This window comes from Mustelus asterias, unplaced genomic scaffold (assembly GCF_964213995.1).
Source record: "Mustelus asterias unplaced genomic scaffold, sMusAst1.hap1.1 HAP1_SCAFFOLD_3126, whole genome shotgun sequence".
NCBI lineage: Eukaryota > Metazoa > Chordata > Chondrichthyes > Carcharhiniformes > Triakidae > Mustelus > Mustelus asterias.
The window spans coordinates 23168-39217 of record NW_027593071.1 but is presented as its reverse complement, the minus strand read 5'-3'; the positions used below and the strand labels follow the sequence as shown (position 1 = coordinate 39217).

The following is a 16050-nucleotide window of genomic DNA, read 5'->3' as shown; positions in this document are numbered from 1 at the left end:
TAGTATACAGTGAAAAGTATTGTTTCTTGCGCACTGTACAGACAAAGCATACCGTTCATAGAGAAGGAAAGGAGAGAGTGCAGAATGTAGTGTTACAGTCATAGCTAGGGTGGAGAGAAAGATCAACTTAGTGCGAGGTAGGTCCATTCAAAAGTCTGACAGCAGCAGGGAAGAAGCTGTTCTTGAGTCGGTTGGTACGTGACCTCAAACTTTTGTATCTTTTTCCCGACAGAAGAAGGTGGAAGAGAGAATGTCTGGGTGGGTGGGGTCCTTAATTATGCTGGCTGCTTTGCCGAGGCAGCGGGAAGTGTAGACAGAATCAATGGATGGGAGGCTGGTTTGAGTGATGGATTGGGCTACATTCACAACCTTTTGTAGTTTCTTGCAGTCTTGGGCAGAGCAGGAGCCCCAGACCAAGCTGTGATACAACCAGAAAAAATGCTTTCTATGGTGCATCTGTAAAAATTGGTGAGAGTCGTAGCTGACACGCCAAATTTCCATAGTCTTCTGAGAAAGTAGAGATGTTGGTGGGCTTTCTTAATTATAATGTCGGCATGGGGGGAACCAGGACAGGTTGTTGGCGATCTGGACACCTAAAAAATTGAAGCTCTCGATCCTTTCTACTTCGTCCCCATTGATGTAGACAGGAGCATGTTCTCCTTTACGCTTCCTGAAGTCGGTGACTGTCTCGGCTCAGTGTTGGGGGTTGTGAGGTTGGTGCGATTGCAGAGATGGGGCTGATGTAATGTGAGCTGTAGGCAGTTGGTGATGGGAGGGTCGACCACCCAGCCACGGACATGGAGAAAATCTGAATGGTTCTGCTTGCAGGTTGCCAAGGTGACCCGGGCGATGGGATGGCTGCAACCGGCCGGGCGGTGTTTACATTTCAAACCATCAAAAGGGTGGACAAGATGGCGAAGCTGGGTGAGTTTGAAGGGCAATGTCGCGAGGGTGTGAGAGAGAGAGAGAGAGGGGCGAGGTGGGAAAGGCAAGATCCCCAGAACAGGAAATGAGTGTTGGAGCTGTCAGTCTGCTGCTCTCAGCTCATCACAGGTTCGTCCAGGCTTAATATTCAGATTTAACAGAGAAAATTCCAATACAGCATAGGGTTAGATACAGAGTAAAGCTCCCTCTACACTGTCCCCCATCAAACACTCCCAGGACAGGTACAGCACGGGGTTAGATACAGAGTAAAGCTCCCTCTACACTGTCCCTCATCAAACACTCCCAGGACAGGTACAGCACGGGGTTAGATACAGAGTAAAGCTCCCTCTACACTGTCCCCATCAAACACTCCCAGGACAGGTACAGCACGGGGTTAGATACAGAGTAAAGCTCCCTCTACACTGTCCCCATCAAACACTCCCAAGACAGGTACAGCACGGGGTTAGATACAGAGTAAAGCTCCCTGTGCACTGTCCCCATCAAACACTCCCAAGACAGGTACAGCACGGGGTTAGATACAAAGTAAAACTCCCTCTACACTGTCCCCATCAAACACTCCCAGGACAGGTACAGCACGGGGTTAAATACAGAGTAAAGCTCCCTGTACACTGTCCCCATCAAACACTCCCAGGACAGGTACAGCACGGGATTAGATCCAGTGTAAAGCTCCCTCTACACTGTCCCCATCAAACACAGTAAGAAGTTTAACAACACCAGGTTAAAGTCCAACAGGTTTATTTGGTAGCAAAAGCCACACAAGCTTTCGGAGCCCCAAGCCCCTTCTTCAGGTGAGTGTGAATTCTGTTCACAAACAGGGCATATAAAGACACAAACTCAATTTGCATGAATAATGATCAAACACTCCCAGGACAGGTACAGCATGGAGTTAGATACAGAGTAAAGCTCCCTCTACACTGTCCCCATCAAACACTCCCAGGACAGGTACAGCACGGGGTTAGATACAGAGTAAAACTCCCTCTACACTGTCCCCCATCAAACACTCCCAGGACAGGTACAGCACGGGGTTAGATACAGAGTAAAGCTCCCTCTACACTGTCCCCATCAAACACTCCCAGGACAGGTACAGCACGGGGTTAGATACAGAGTAAAGCTCCCTTTACACTGTCCCCATCAAACACTCCCAGGACAGGTACAGCATGGGGTTAGATACAGAGTAAAGCTCCCTTTACACTGTCCCCATCAAACACTCCCAGGACAGGTACAGCATAGGGTTAGATACAGAGTAAAGCTCCCTCTACACTGTCCCCCATCAAACACTCCCAGGACAGGTACAGCACGAGGTTAGATACAGAGTAAAGCTCCCTCTACACTGTCCCCATCATACGTGGAATGCTCTGCTAGTTACTAATAGGAAAGTTAGCGGGGTTGTGGAGTGTGACCCCCTTTTATACTTGGGCTTGACTGAAGGGGGGATTAAGGCTGTTGATATTTAATTGCTCCCCCATCCTGTTTTGATGTGCAGCCTCTGAACTTGCCCAGAGCCCCGGGAAAAGTGTCACCTTCTGTGCAGGCGACAGGCGATTACCAACGGATCAGAGCGGGAATCGAGGTGAGTCGACAGATCCAGATCGCGATAGGGAGCTGGACCCACAAGTTGGAGTAACACGGGGTAACTGGGATAATGACGACATTGCCAGATAATATCCACTCTGTGCTGGAGATCTGAGCCATGCCCCTGCCTTGGTTTGGGTGCTGCCATTCTCCAGTGCCTGGGCACTGTGGCAGGCAGCTCACCTGTGAAGGCATCACAGCTAACTTCGTTCTCTCTCTGAGTCTTGCCTTTCACTCTCTTGCCCCCTCATCCCCTCCATCGCCCCCTCATCCCCTCCATCGCCCACCTCAATTCTCTGATTACTAATTACCTCCTTCAGTATCACAGGACAGTGATTAGACTCCCAATTCAGATTGACGCTGGCTTTTCTATCCCTGCCCTAACCCGGGCACCAAGGTCAGTGTGACCCCAGTTACTTCCTCCCAGCTGAGAGACCCCAGCGGCTGTGTCGAGGCTGGGTCTGCCTGGTCTCTCCAGTTTGCTAAACAGCTGCTGCTTGGGGCTGGAGAAATGCACACATTCCCTCAGCGGTCACCTGGTCACAGCATCGCAGCCGTTCCCACGCCACTCAGGAGCTGCCCCCTGCCTGATCATTTTGGAGCTGAACAAATCTGTTTTTTTACGCCCCCAGGACAGCCGATCCAGGACAAGACCCCATCAAAGGTGAGTTTGGGGCAATGCTGCATGCCTGTCGGTGGGTTGCTCCCTTGGGCCTGCCTTGGAGTTACAGAGTAATGAATCTCGCAGCTTCATAGGATCAATTCTGGCAACCAGCCGTTAGAAACAGCCTCAACCTGTGATCCGTGCTGTACCTGTCCTGGGAGTGTTTGATGCGACAGTGTAGAGGGAGCTTTACTCTGTATCTAACCCCGTGCTGTACCTGTCCTGGGAGTGTTTGATGGGGACAGTGTAGAGGGAGCTTTACTCTGTATCTAACCCCGTGCTGTACCTGTCCTGGGAGTGTTTGATGGGGACAGTGTAGAGGGAGCTTTACTCTGTATCTAACGCTGTGCTGTACCTGTCCTGGGAGTGTTTGATGGGGACAGTGTAGAGGGAGCTTTACTCTGTATCTAACGCTGTGCTGTACCTGTCCTGGGAGTGTTTGATGGGGACAGTGTAGAGGGAGCTTTACTCTGTATCTAACCCCGTGCTGTACCTGTCCTGGGAGTGTTTGATGGGGGACAGTGTAGAGGGAGCTTTACTCTGTATCTAACCCCGTGCTGTACCTGTCCTGGGAGTGTTTGATGGGGGACAGTGTAGAGGGAGCTTTACTCTGTATCTAACCCCGTGCTGTACCTGTGCTTGGAGTGTTTGATGTGGAAAGTGTGAGGGGAGTGTCTGTGTCTGATCCTGTGCTGTACCTGTCCCGTGCAGCACCTGTGTTTGTCTCAGCTCTGCGACCTAACCTTTTGAATATTACTAAGAGTCACAGGAAGGAGCTGTAACCTGTAACTGTGTTTGGTTAGATCAGCACAGACTGGCAGTGGTCTCAGGGCTGTGTGATGTATCACTGATTCCCTAACACAGATTGTATTAGTTTGCAAGTTGATGACTGTTGTCTGTGATCGCTTTGTGTGTCCCAGGATGCAATGCACATACCGGTGGGCTGGTTTTGTATGAGTTGTATGTGTTCTGAGTTGCGATTTCTGCCCACAGGGGAAGAGGCAGTTTGTGTCAACAACCCCTTACAGACTGCGGAAAAGGCTGACTGGTGAGTGCGGGGATTGCAGGGAGGCAGGGGTGTAACATGGGACCGTGGGGTGGGGGTGTGCTGGGGAGCTGCACAGGGGTTGGGTGGGGGCTGTTCGTGGGACAGGGAGGGGTCTGGTTGAGTAATTGTAGATTGGTGTTTGTAACATTGTAAAATGCTAGGGGGAGGGGAAGCAATGCGCGGTCCTGTTAAAAGGTGGAGCTTTTACTGTGCTTGGAGAGTTAAATAAAATACAAGTACACAGAGAACCCAGACTGAAACATTTGTATCGAAAGGCCAAGCAGCAGGGTTACCAAGGCAACAGGCTTTTGAATTCAGCCAATCAATTTGAATCAGGCACTTAGATACCAAAAACCTATTAAATTTAAATCTGACAGTTTTGACAACCTAGGACCAATCCTATTGTGGGAAATACTGATATGTCATCACAGGTATAAAAGAGGGGGGGCAGTGGGACAAAAAGAGAGCAACTGCCACCTGCCGGAGATAACAGCTTTTAGAGAGAGGGAGAGAGTCGCTTCATCTATGTTTTAGAGAACGCACCAGCTCGATAGCAAAGGTACCAATGAAGAAAGAATTTCCAGACAGAAGAATCAACAGAGAAAGCCCAGAATGTTCCGGAAGGCACAAAACCTGGTTGTAATTTAGAGAGTGACTAAATTCTATTTTTTGTTAATGATGTGTATTTATTGGAACAGCGTTCCATTCGAATCTTGTTTTATTGGGGAATAGTTAATAGAAGGGGTTTATTCAGTTTGTTAATAGCTTAGTTAATTTGTTCACTGTTAGTTAGATAAATAAATTGTTCGGTGTTGATTTTAGAGAGAGTGTCAGGGAGTTATTTTCTATTTTAACCACTAGAGGTTGCTGAAGAGCAGCTCACACCAACATTTCACACACACTTTTTACAGATTATATTACAGAGTTGAGGAGGAGCTTCTTCTCCCAGAGGGTGGTGAATCTCTGGAATTCTCTGCCCACTGAAGTGGTGGAGGCTACCTCGTTGGAATATGTTTAAATCACGGATAGATGGATTCCTGATCGGTAAGGGAATTAGGGGTTATGGGGATCAGGCGGGTAAGTGGAACTGATCCACTTCAGATCAGCCATGATCATATTGAGTGGCGGGGCAGGCTCGAGGGGCTAGATGGCCTACTCCTGCTCCTATTTCTTTTGTTCTTATATGGTCAGGTATTCCTCTTTGGGGGTTTTGGTGTTAGTTCACAGAGGGGGGGGATCCACCCCGCTTTATAACAACTGTGACCACTGCCCTGACTGACTTTAGCTCTTACTTGTTTGGCCCAGACTCGGCTGATCTGAGTAGTGGCAGCGAGAGCGAATATTCCGCATCCGACTCTGAGGATGGAGAGGAATCTTCCCCCGGAGGCAACTCCGAACGCAGGACGATTCCGGAAACGGCAGCTCCGACTCCGGGAAGAACACCGGCCAAGAAATCCAGGAAAGTGGCCCAGGTGAGCTCGATGCTGCTCAGTGAGCTAGGCCTTACCCCCCAGGGGAGGGTGAGGGGGGAGGTGCTTCCCTGGGCCACGACGGCGTGCAGGTACCGCCCCCCCCCCCCCCCCCACCAGTGTGAGGGTCTTGCTTCCTTCTTGTGGTGAGATCCAGAAATTTCTTGAGCGCAGTGGCCTGTGCTCTTCATAAGGAGAGAGCATCGGTGCAGGCCCGGCCCGGAGTCCAAGCTTGGGGCCTAGGCTCCCAGGCTCAGAGTTTGGGGCTCAGGTTCGAGGCCTAGGCTGCCAGGCTCGGGGTTCAGGGGCCCAGCTTGCAGCCAAAGCTCCCAGGCTCAGGGCCTAGGTTGACAGGCTCGGCATTCAGGGGCCAGGCTCAGGGCCGAGGCTGCTAGGCTCGGAGTTGGGGCCCAGGCTCGGGCCAAGGCTGCCAGGCTCGGAGTTCGGGGCCCAGGCTCGGAGCCTAGGCTGCCAGGCTCCGAGTTCGGGGCCCAGGATCGGGGCCTCGGCTGCCAGGCTCGGAGCTCGGGGCCCAAGCTCGGGGCCTAGACTGCCAGGCTCGGAGTTCGGGGCCCAGGCTCGGGGCCGAGGCTGCCAGGCTCGGCGTTCAGGGCCTAGGCTACCAGGCCTGGAGTTCGGGGCCTAGGCTGCCAGGCTCGGAGTTCAGGGCCCAAGCTCGGGGCCTAGGCTGCCTGGCTTGGAGTTCGGGGCCTAGGCTGCCAGGCCCGGAGTTTGGGGCCCAGGCTCGGAGTTCAGAGCCCAGGCTCCCAGTCTCGGGGCCTAGGCTGCTGGGTCCAGGGCCCAGGTTCCCGGGTCCCCGAGGCCCAGGTTCTCGGGGGCCCAGGTTCCCAGGCCCGGGGTCCAGGTTCCCGGGCCCAAGTCGGGGGCCCGGGTTCCCGGGCCTGAGGCCCAGGTTCGGACCTGGTGTATTTATTCGTGCTAAGTAGGAATCCTGATGCTGGGATGAGTTTCTTCCTGTGATTGCGGGTGGTGAGCAGACTGCCCTTTGGTGTCGTTTGTGCTCAACCCCATTTTCACAACCAGATTGTTGTTTTTGACACTCTGTCTCCAGTGAAGATGAATGAACTGGCAGCAAGTCTCTGTGCTGGTTGTGAGGGAGATTTGTCTGATGTTTCTTCTTCTCTTTTAGCCAAGCCACGTTGAACTTTACTTCGAAGCTCACAGCAGTTCAAAGGTCCTGACCTCTGACCGCACACTACAGAAGCTGCAGACCTCGAAACTGGATCAGGTGGGTGTTGTCAGGGCTGCGATCGATTGGGTTTCGTTAGTCGAGGGTATTTGGGGATCAGAGAAGCTAGATGGTTGGATAGTGGGTGAGATACAGATCGACGCTGGTTAAATTCAATATTGTAACAACTGAAGGAGTTTCTCCTGTCCGAGTCGGGGCTGCTTTGTGGAGGGGTGTGGAGGAGACCAAGTCGACCCTGTCATCCGACTGTAAACTGAAACCTCTTCCCAGCTACTGACAAACCAAATTCACTGAACAAAGCCTTTCACTTTATTTAACGCACAAGATACCAATACTCAAACCAACCCATAACAGTTCCAACATTTCAACTCCTTTAACTTTAACCCTCTGAACTTTAACATTGGAAACAAATACTACCTGGCTTTGAGCGAACTGGCCAGGTCTGCTCCCCGATACAGATCTTCCTTCATGGTTCTCTGTCTTCTCTGAAGATGTCCCGCCGGGGCTCACTCGTGATGTTGGGTCTCGGGTTGTCACTAGAGACACAGACTCAAACATTCCAGAAGGTTCTCTAGCACTCGGCCAATGATATCATTAGAAACTGATCACAATGTTCGATTATAGCCAACGGAGTTACTCATAAACAACTCCCAAATGTTTGTACCAATCTGCACGAAGGTCACGTAGCCTCACCATATATGGAGTACAGCGGGAAAGTTTGACACCAGGAAATCTAGCACAGTCCAACAAACTGCCCTTATTTGGTCAACACAGGAAATATCAGGTCACAGGACAGGTCACAACTCACTGTAGCTTTCTAATTTGTATCTGTGTTGAATTATAACTTGACTGAAGTTCCCAGCATGCTCGATTCCCATTGTCACCATTGTTCTCTCAGTTGATATTGCCGTCGTTGTGGTTGTCACTCGACCACAATTCTCTGTCTGTCCAGGTTCAGTGTTGTCCTCTGGCTGCAGGAGATCCCAGCCCCCTCCCCCTAACTGGGTAAACCACCAGACGCTGCGAAAACCGGGGTTGGCGGGGAGAGATCCAGGTCACCCCCGCCTGCTCCTCCCCTCCAAGCACCACCTCCACACCGAACCCTCCCAAAGCCACCTCCCCACCAAGTCCCCAATCTGTAAGGTGACCTCTTGCTTCTGTTATAAGTCAGGGCAGAAGCTCCAAAGTGTTTCATGGAGACCACCCGAACTATAAGTTTTTCACGTTGAATTTGGCTAGGGTGAGCATGATATGGGGCGGCACTGGTTAGCACTGCTACCTCACAGCGCCAGGGTCCTCGGTTCGATTCCCGGCTTGGGTCACTGTCTGTGTGGAGTTTGCACGTTCCCCCCGTGTCTGCGTGGATTTCCTCCGGGTGCTCCGGTTTCCTCCCACAGTCCAAAGATGTGCGGGTTAGGTGGATTGACCATGCTAAATTGCCCCTTAGTGTCAGGGGGACTAGCTTGGGTAAATGTGTGGGGTTATGGTCGGTGCAGACTTGATGGGCCAAATGGCCTCCTTCTGTACTGTAGGGATTCTATGTTTCACTTCAGGTTTGATTCAATAACCCACTAGGGAGCTTTTATCAAATAAAGTTTATTTAAGAATATAGTTAACATGTATAGTAAGAAAATTAACAAGAACTTTTAACAATTACAACAAAACAAAAACAGAGAGAAAACAACCACAATAATATATTAACCCTTCATTGAATATTAAAGCTGTTCCAAGAAACCAAACCCTTTCAGAGACAAAACCCTTTTCTCAGACTTAACACAGTATAGATTAAAATCTCACTTGACTGGATTTGAGTCTTTTTGAAGCCTACACTTTCTTTCCAGAAGGCAAAACATTGCCTTGAGATAACCAGCAGAATTTCCAAATAAAACAGGGAGAGAGAGAGAGTTCAGCTTCTTTCTTTCTTGATGCCCCTGCTAAAACTCAAAACTAAACTGCAGCCTCAGAACTCTCAAAACTGAAAATCTTAAACTCACTGGAAAGAAATAAAACAAAACTGTCCAAAAACACACCAGCTTTTCTCCTAATAATGCAGGATCGTAAAACTAATCCCAGAGTAAACACAGTAATAAGTCTCACAACACCAGGTTAAAGGTCCAACAGGTTTATTTGGAATCACGAGCTTTCGGAGCGCTGCTCCTTCATCGGGTGAGTGGAGAGGTAGGTTCACAAACACGGCATATATAGACAGAGACACAATTGTAAGATAATGGTTGGAATGTGAGTCTTTACAGGTAATCAAGTTTTTACAGGTACAGACAGTGCGAGTGGACAATTGGCTTGAGACAATACACATCTCTTTAACCTGTGATTGTCCCTCTCTCCAGTCGCACTGTCTGTACCTGTAAAGACTCGCATTCCAACCATTATCTTGCAATTGTGTCTTTGTCTATATGTGCCATGTTTGTGAACCCACCTCGCCACTCATCTGATGAAGGAGCAGCGCTCCGAAAGCTCGTGATTCCAAATAAACCTGTTGGACTTTAACCTGGTGTTGTGAGACTTCTTACTGTGCCCACCCCAGTCCAACGCCGGCACCCTCACCTCAGAGTAAACAGAAACAATACCATTTAAACTATTTAAGTAGTAATAACAGGACATTTCCAGTCGAGCCAGCAGCAGTGACATCACTGACGCTGTGAGCTAAGAAACCACTGAAACTGTGAGAACCGCAAAAACCTTTTTTAAAATTCATTCGTGGGACACGGGCGTCGCTGGCTAGGCCAGCATTTATTGCCCATCCCTGGTTGCCCTTGAGAAGGTGGTGTTGAGCTGCCTTCTTGAAACGCTGCAGTCCACGTGCTGTGGGTTGACCCACAATGCCGTTAGGGAGAGAATTCCAGGATTTTGACCCAGTGACAGCGAAGGAACGGCCGATATATTTCCAAGTCAGGATGGTGAGTGGCTCGGAGGGGAACTTGCAGGTGGTGGTGTTCCCATGTATCTGCTGCCTTTGTCCTTCTGGACAGAAGTGGCTGTGGGTTTGGAAGGTGCTGCCTAAGGAGCCTTAGTGAGTTGCTGCAGTGCATCTTGTAGATGGGACACACTGCTGCTACTGAGCGTCGGTGGTGGAGGGAGTGAATGTTTGTGGATGGGGTGCCGATCAAATGGGCTGCTTTGTCCTGGATGGTGACAAGCTTCTTGAGTGATGTTGGAGTTGTGCCCATCCAGGCAAATGGGGAGTACTCTTAAAGGGGCACTAACGTCACTCTTCCTGTCCTGATCCAGGAGACTCTGACGAGGTTACTGAGTGAAGACAGTTCCCCCTTTGTGGACGAGATCAAGTGGCTGGAGGAGGAACACGAGAAACTCTTTCACAAGTGGATGTTGCAGATACAGTGAGTATAACCAGTGATAGAGCCTTGATTCACCGACAGCGTGCCTGAGAATTTCGGGAGGCTGTTCCATGCTCACCTGCTTCCCCCCCCCCCCCCCCCCCCCCCCTCCACCCCTAGGTTGGGATTCAGTCTCGTGCTGTACGGCCTGGGCTCCAAGCGGGACTTGCTGGAGGGATTCCGCTCCGGATGCTGGAGGGGACGTTCCAGGTGGTGGTGAACGGATTTTTCCCGAGTATTACGCTCAAGTCGGTGAGTGTGAGCAGAACCGCAGTGACGTTAGGGTGGCACAGTGGTTAGCACTGCTGCCTCACAGCGCCAGGGACCTGGGCTCGATTCCCGGCTCGGGTCACTGTCTGTGTGGAGTCTGCACGTTCTCCCCGTGTCTGCGTGGGTTTCCTCCGGGTGCCCCGGTTTCCTCGCACACTCCGAATATGTGCAGGTGGATTGGCCGTGCTAAATTGTCCCTTAGTGTCAGGGGGATTAGTTGGGTAAATGTGTGGGGTTACGGGGATAGGTCTGTGTGGGATTGTTGTCGGTACAGACTCGATGGGCCAAATGGCCTCCTTCAGCACTGTAGGATTCTATTCCATAAATCAAAACCGGGTCACTGGTGGGGAGAAGGCAGGGGTCCCCCCTCCCCCCCCGGATTCGTGTGGAGGCTGGGGGAGGAGAGGGGGCCCTGTGGTGGAAGTGGGGGGACAGGCCTGCACCTTTGTGGGTCGGGGGGGGGGGGGGGGGGTGGATTGGGGAGAGGTCGGGAGCTGGGATGGTTTGGAAGGAGCGAGGGGGGTGGGGGGAGAGGGGATTGGGGAGAGGTCGGGAGCTGGGATGGTTTGGAAGGAGCGAGGGGGGGTGGGGGGAGGGGGAGGGGATTGGGGAGAGGTCGGGAGCTGGGATGGTTTGGAAGGAGCGAGGGGTGGGGTGGTGGGGGGGGCGGTTGTGTTTTGGGGATCAGGAATCACATTCTGGGCTGACTGAAAGCTTGTGCTGCAGATTCTGAACTCCGTAAACCCGAGGAGGTCTTGGGACACGATGGAAGCTTCCGGAACCCCGTGGACCAGCTGGACTTTATCATCAGGGCGTTTAAAGAGGGTGTGTATCTGCTGCACTTTCTCAGTGTTTACACCCGGGGGACACTGACCCACGGGGGGTGGGGGGGTCATGGGGAGTAGGTGGGTGGGGGAGGGAGTGTGGGAAAGGGGTGGGGGAGGGAGTGTGGGACAGGGGTGGGGGGTGGGGGAGGGAGTGGGTGTGAGCGTGCAGGGGTTGAGGGAGAGGGGAGATGGCGTGTGTGGCTGGTCGGGGAGGGAGGGGGAGTGAGCACCCTCTGCCCTGGAGTCTGTGCCTCTGCGCTGGGTTTTGGAGAGTTGGTTTATTGGTGTTTTCGCTGTCAGATTCCCCGGCTGGATCTTTATCTTCTCATTCACAACATCGATGGGCAGATGCTGCGAGGCAGCCGAAACCAGCAGATACTGAGCCAGCTCAGCACCACACCAGGAATCCACCTCATCGCATCCATTGATCACCTGAATGCCCCACTGAGTGAGTCACCCTAACCTCTGTGTGCGTGTGTGCCTGTGTCTGTGTGTGCGTGCGCCTGTGTGTGTCTGTGTGCCTGTGTCTGTGCGTCTCAGCGAGGGTGTGTGCACCTGTGGGGGGGGGGGCACGGGTGGTAGTGATGGGGCTGGGCTGGGGAACTCTGTGTGATTGCGGGGGGTGAGGAACATTCGCTGTGTGTGTGGGGGGGGGAGCTGCTGGCCTCCCCCTGTGTGTTAGGGAGACACTGGGGCTTTGTGTGGGTGAGGCGTTCTCTCTGTGAGGACACTGTCTGACCCGGTTGTGTTGTGGTTTCTGTCCGGCAGTGTGGGACCAGAGTCGGAGCTGCCTCTTAACTGGCTGTGGTACGAGGTAACGACCTTCAAACCCTACACGGAGGAAACCTCGTACGAGAACTCGCTGCTGGTGCCAGGCATTCGGGGAGCCTTGGCACTGAGCTCACTGACTCACGTACTGCGCAGTCTCACCCCCAACGCTAGGTAACGGGCATGGGCTGACGGAACCTGGGTGGTGAGGGACCTCTGTGGGGGGAGAGGGGTGGGGGGGGTGGTGGAGGGAATCCTACGGAGTTTGTTGTTGCCTAAAGGCTGTCCGACGGGGAGTGGGTGAGGGAGCGGGGACGGGATCCAGGAATATCCCAGGACAGATAATTACGGGAAGGGCTGGAACTCGGGATGAGGAAAGGTCGGGTCTGTACTCATTGGAGTTTGGAAGAACGAGAGGGGGATCTTATTGAAACAGATGAGATCCTGGGGGAGGTTTGAGATACTTGGAGGATGTTTCTTCTCGTGGAAGATTCTAGAATCGGGGACACAGTTTGAAAATCGGGGCTCTCTCGTTTTGGACAGAGATGAACAGGAATTTCTTCTCTGAGGGTCATTAGTCATTACTCTGTGGAATCTCTCCCTGAGCGCGCAGGCAGGGCTGAATATATTCAAGGCTGATTTGGATAGATTTTTAACCGACAAGGGAGTCGAGGTTGGTGGGAGAGACAGGAAAATGGAGCTAAGACCGCAGTCAGATCAGCCATAAGAGTAAGTGCTGGAAAATCTCAGCAGGTCTGGCAGCATCTGTAAGGAGAGAAAAGAGCTGACATTTCGAGTCCAGATGATCCTTTGTCAAAGCAAAAAAGGCAGAGAAAGTGGGAGATATTTATAAGGTTATTCTCTCTATGGGCTGCCATTAGCAGCCTTTCCCCTGGTTTCTGTGGCTATGTCTCATCTCTCATTCCCTCACTCTGCAGTATAAATATCTCCCACTTTCTCTGCCTTTTAGCTTTGACAAAGGGTCATCTGGACTCGAAACGTCAGCTCTTTTCTCTCCTTACAGATGCTGCCAGACCCGCTGAGATTTTCCAGCATTTTCTCTTTTGGTTTCAGATTCCAGCATCTGCAGTAATTTGCTTTTATCAGATCAGCCGTGATCTTCTGGAATGAGGGAGCAGGTTGGAAGGGCCGAGTGGCCTCCCCTCTCCTGGCCCTCGTGTTCTGACTCTCTCTCTTCTCCCACAGGGGAATATTTAAGCTCTTGGCTCAGTTTCAACTGGAGAACAAGGATAACTCGTCTTACCCAGGTAAGGGTGGGCTGGTACAGAGTGGGCAGAAATGGGGAGGGGAGTGGTGGGGGGGGGGGGGGATATGGATGTGATGACTCGGGCAGCCATAGGTTCAGGTTCTGTGGCAGATCCAGGACTGGTTGCGAATCTCAAATACTCGCTGCGTGTCAGTAATGCTTTCCCGCGCGACCTTGATGCAGGAGGGTCGGAGAGTGCCGTCTGTCTGCTGTGGGCACTCCCAGTGCGGACTCTGGGTGTGGAGGCACTCCAAGGGTGGATTCTGGGTGCGGGGTTCTCGCAGTGTGGCCTCTGGGTGTGGAGCGCTCCCAGTGTGGCCTCTGGGTGCGGGGCGCTCCCAGTGCGGACTCTGGGTGCGGGGCGCTCCCAGTGCGGCCTCTGGGTGCAGGGGCGCTCCCAGTGCGGCCTCTGGGTGCGGGGCGCTCCCAGTGCGGCCCCTGGGTGCAGGGGCGCTCCCAGTGCGGCCTCTGGGTGCAGGGGCGCTCCCAGTGCGGCCCCTGGGTGCGGGGCGGCCCCTGGGTGCGGGCACTCCTGCTGTTGTCCGCCTGGGCTTTTCAATGGGTCCTTGACCTCTGTCGGAAACTGGGTGAATTTCTGGCTGTGTGACTGTCTCTCTCTTGGATCTCACTAAATTCCCCTCTCTCCCCCCCCCTCTCTCCCCCCCCCCCTCTCTCTCCCCCCTCTCTCCCCCCTCTCTCCCTCAGGCCTGTCCTTCCAGGATTTCTACCAGCGCTGTCGTGATGCCTTCCTGGTAAATAGCAACCTCACTCTGCGGGCACAGCTCACCGAATTCCGAGACCACAAACTCATCAGGAATAAAAAGGTGAGGCGTGCCCATCCTGCCATAGTCCGGTGAGGAACCAGCCGTCCCAGGGAAGAATTCCTGCTTCTTTTACCCCAACTGTGGCCCCAACAGTTTGACATCAATAAAGGGTCACCGTTACTGAGACTGGTTCCATTCCAGATTAATTAATGGAATTTAAATTCTGTGGTGAGATTTGAACCCTTGTCCCCAGAGCATGAACCTGGGTCCCTGGGATACCAATCCCGCAATGTCACCCCATCATCTCCTCGTACTTTGATGCTTGTAAACTGGCCATGGTTAACTCATAGAATCCCTACAGTGCAGAAGGAGGCCATTCGGCCCATTGAGCCCGCACCGACCACAATCCCATCCCAGGAACTATCCCCATAACCCCATGTGTTTACTCTAACTCGTCTCCCTGACACTGAGGGGCAATTTATCATGCCCAATCCACCTAACCCGCACATCTTTGGCGTGTGGGAGGAAACCGGAGCACCCGGAGGAAACCCACGCAGACACGGGGAGAACGTGCAGATTCCACACAGACAGTGACCCGAGCCGGGAATCGAACCCGGGTCCCTGGCGCTGTGAGGCTGCAGCGCTAACCACTGTGCTACCGTGCCACCCTGCTGTGTTAACTGTCGGCAGTTGTAGCCAGGGAACTGGGTCTATGCCTATTGGATTGGCGCAGTGGTCAGCACGGTGGCACAGTGGTTAGCACTGCTGCCTCACAGCGCCAGGGACCCGGGTTCGATTCCGGGCTTGGGTCATTGTCTGTGTGGAATCTGCACGTTCTCTCCGTGTCTGCGTGGGTTTCCTCCGGGTGCTCCGGTTTCCTCCCACAGTCTGAAAGACGTGCTGATTACAGGGCATTGGCCGTGCTAAATTCTCCCTCAGTGTACCCGAACAGGTGCCGGAGTGTGGCGACTTGGGGATTTTCACAGTAACTTCTTTGCAGTGTTAATGTAAGCCTACTTGTGACAATAATAAATAAACTTGAAACTTAAGTCAGCTGTTTGAATTTGCCAGGGCGCTGACGGTGTCGAGTATCTCCTCATCCCCGTCGATCTGGTAACACTGAGCGACTTCCTCGAAACAGAGGAGCGAGCGACCTAGACCGGATGGGGAAGATCCCAGGGAGCAGGGAACCCGATGGCTGCAGAATCCCAGGAACGAGGCAAGCTGCAGACCCCAATCGCCAGGACGTCTACACTGCTTCGTGTTGGATGCGGGGAATCAGAATGGAAACTAATCCCGTCACCCTCGCTCGCTGATTACCCAAGTGCCCGGTAACCAGGTTAACCCGGAGTCGGGTTCCGGGAGTGAGAGGCTGGAGTTTAGAGGCTGGGTTTCGAGCGTTCTCCCCTCTTTGGCGGGACCATATTTTTGGACGGTTTGTTTTGTTCTGTCGGGACGTTCTGTGTATTTTATTTGTTCTAGAATGTTCCAACTCCGATGTTTGGAATCTGCTTCTCTGCTGACTGACTTTGCAGTTATTATTAGCAAAAGTTTTGTAAAAAATAACAATTTCTATTAAAAGATGTTTTGCACTCGGTCACGAACTGTATTTGTGAAGCACGTTGAAGTTGAATTTCGTCACTTTGCGCCCCTCCCCGACACCCCCTCGCCTCCCCGACACCCCCTCCCCTCCCCGACACCCCCTCACCTCCCCGGCACCCCCTCACCTCCCCGGCACCCCCTCACCTCCCCGGCACCCCCTCACCTCCCCGGCACCCCCTCGCCTCCCCGGCACCCCCTCGCCTCCCCGGCACCCCCTCGCCTCCCCGGCACCCCCTCGCCTCCCCGACACCCCCTCGCCTCCCCGGCACCCCCTCGCCTCCCCGGCACACC

The 16050-nt window shown here is 53.0% G+C and overlaps 1 protein-coding gene across 1 annotated transcript; it reads left to right on the top strand.

Annotated features, from left to right (window-relative positions):
* Window positions 1-828: 828 nt before the first annotated feature.
* On the top strand, window positions 829-15754 carry orc2 (origin recognition complex, subunit 2; the record flags this gene model as incomplete). The annotated part of the gene is given in 13 exon segments (XM_078208071.1): window positions 829-924; window positions 2429-2515; window positions 3150-3181; window positions 4175-4229; window positions 5535-5701; window positions 6849-6947; window positions 10155-10264; window positions 10382-10446; window positions 10449-10513; window positions 11258-11356; window positions 11659-11806; window positions 14099-14217; window positions 15229-15754. Coding segments are annotated over 13 exon segments (1229 nt in total), but the record flags the coding sequence as incomplete, so codon positions are not given.
* Between the last annotated feature and the right edge of the window lie 296 nt (window positions 15755-16050).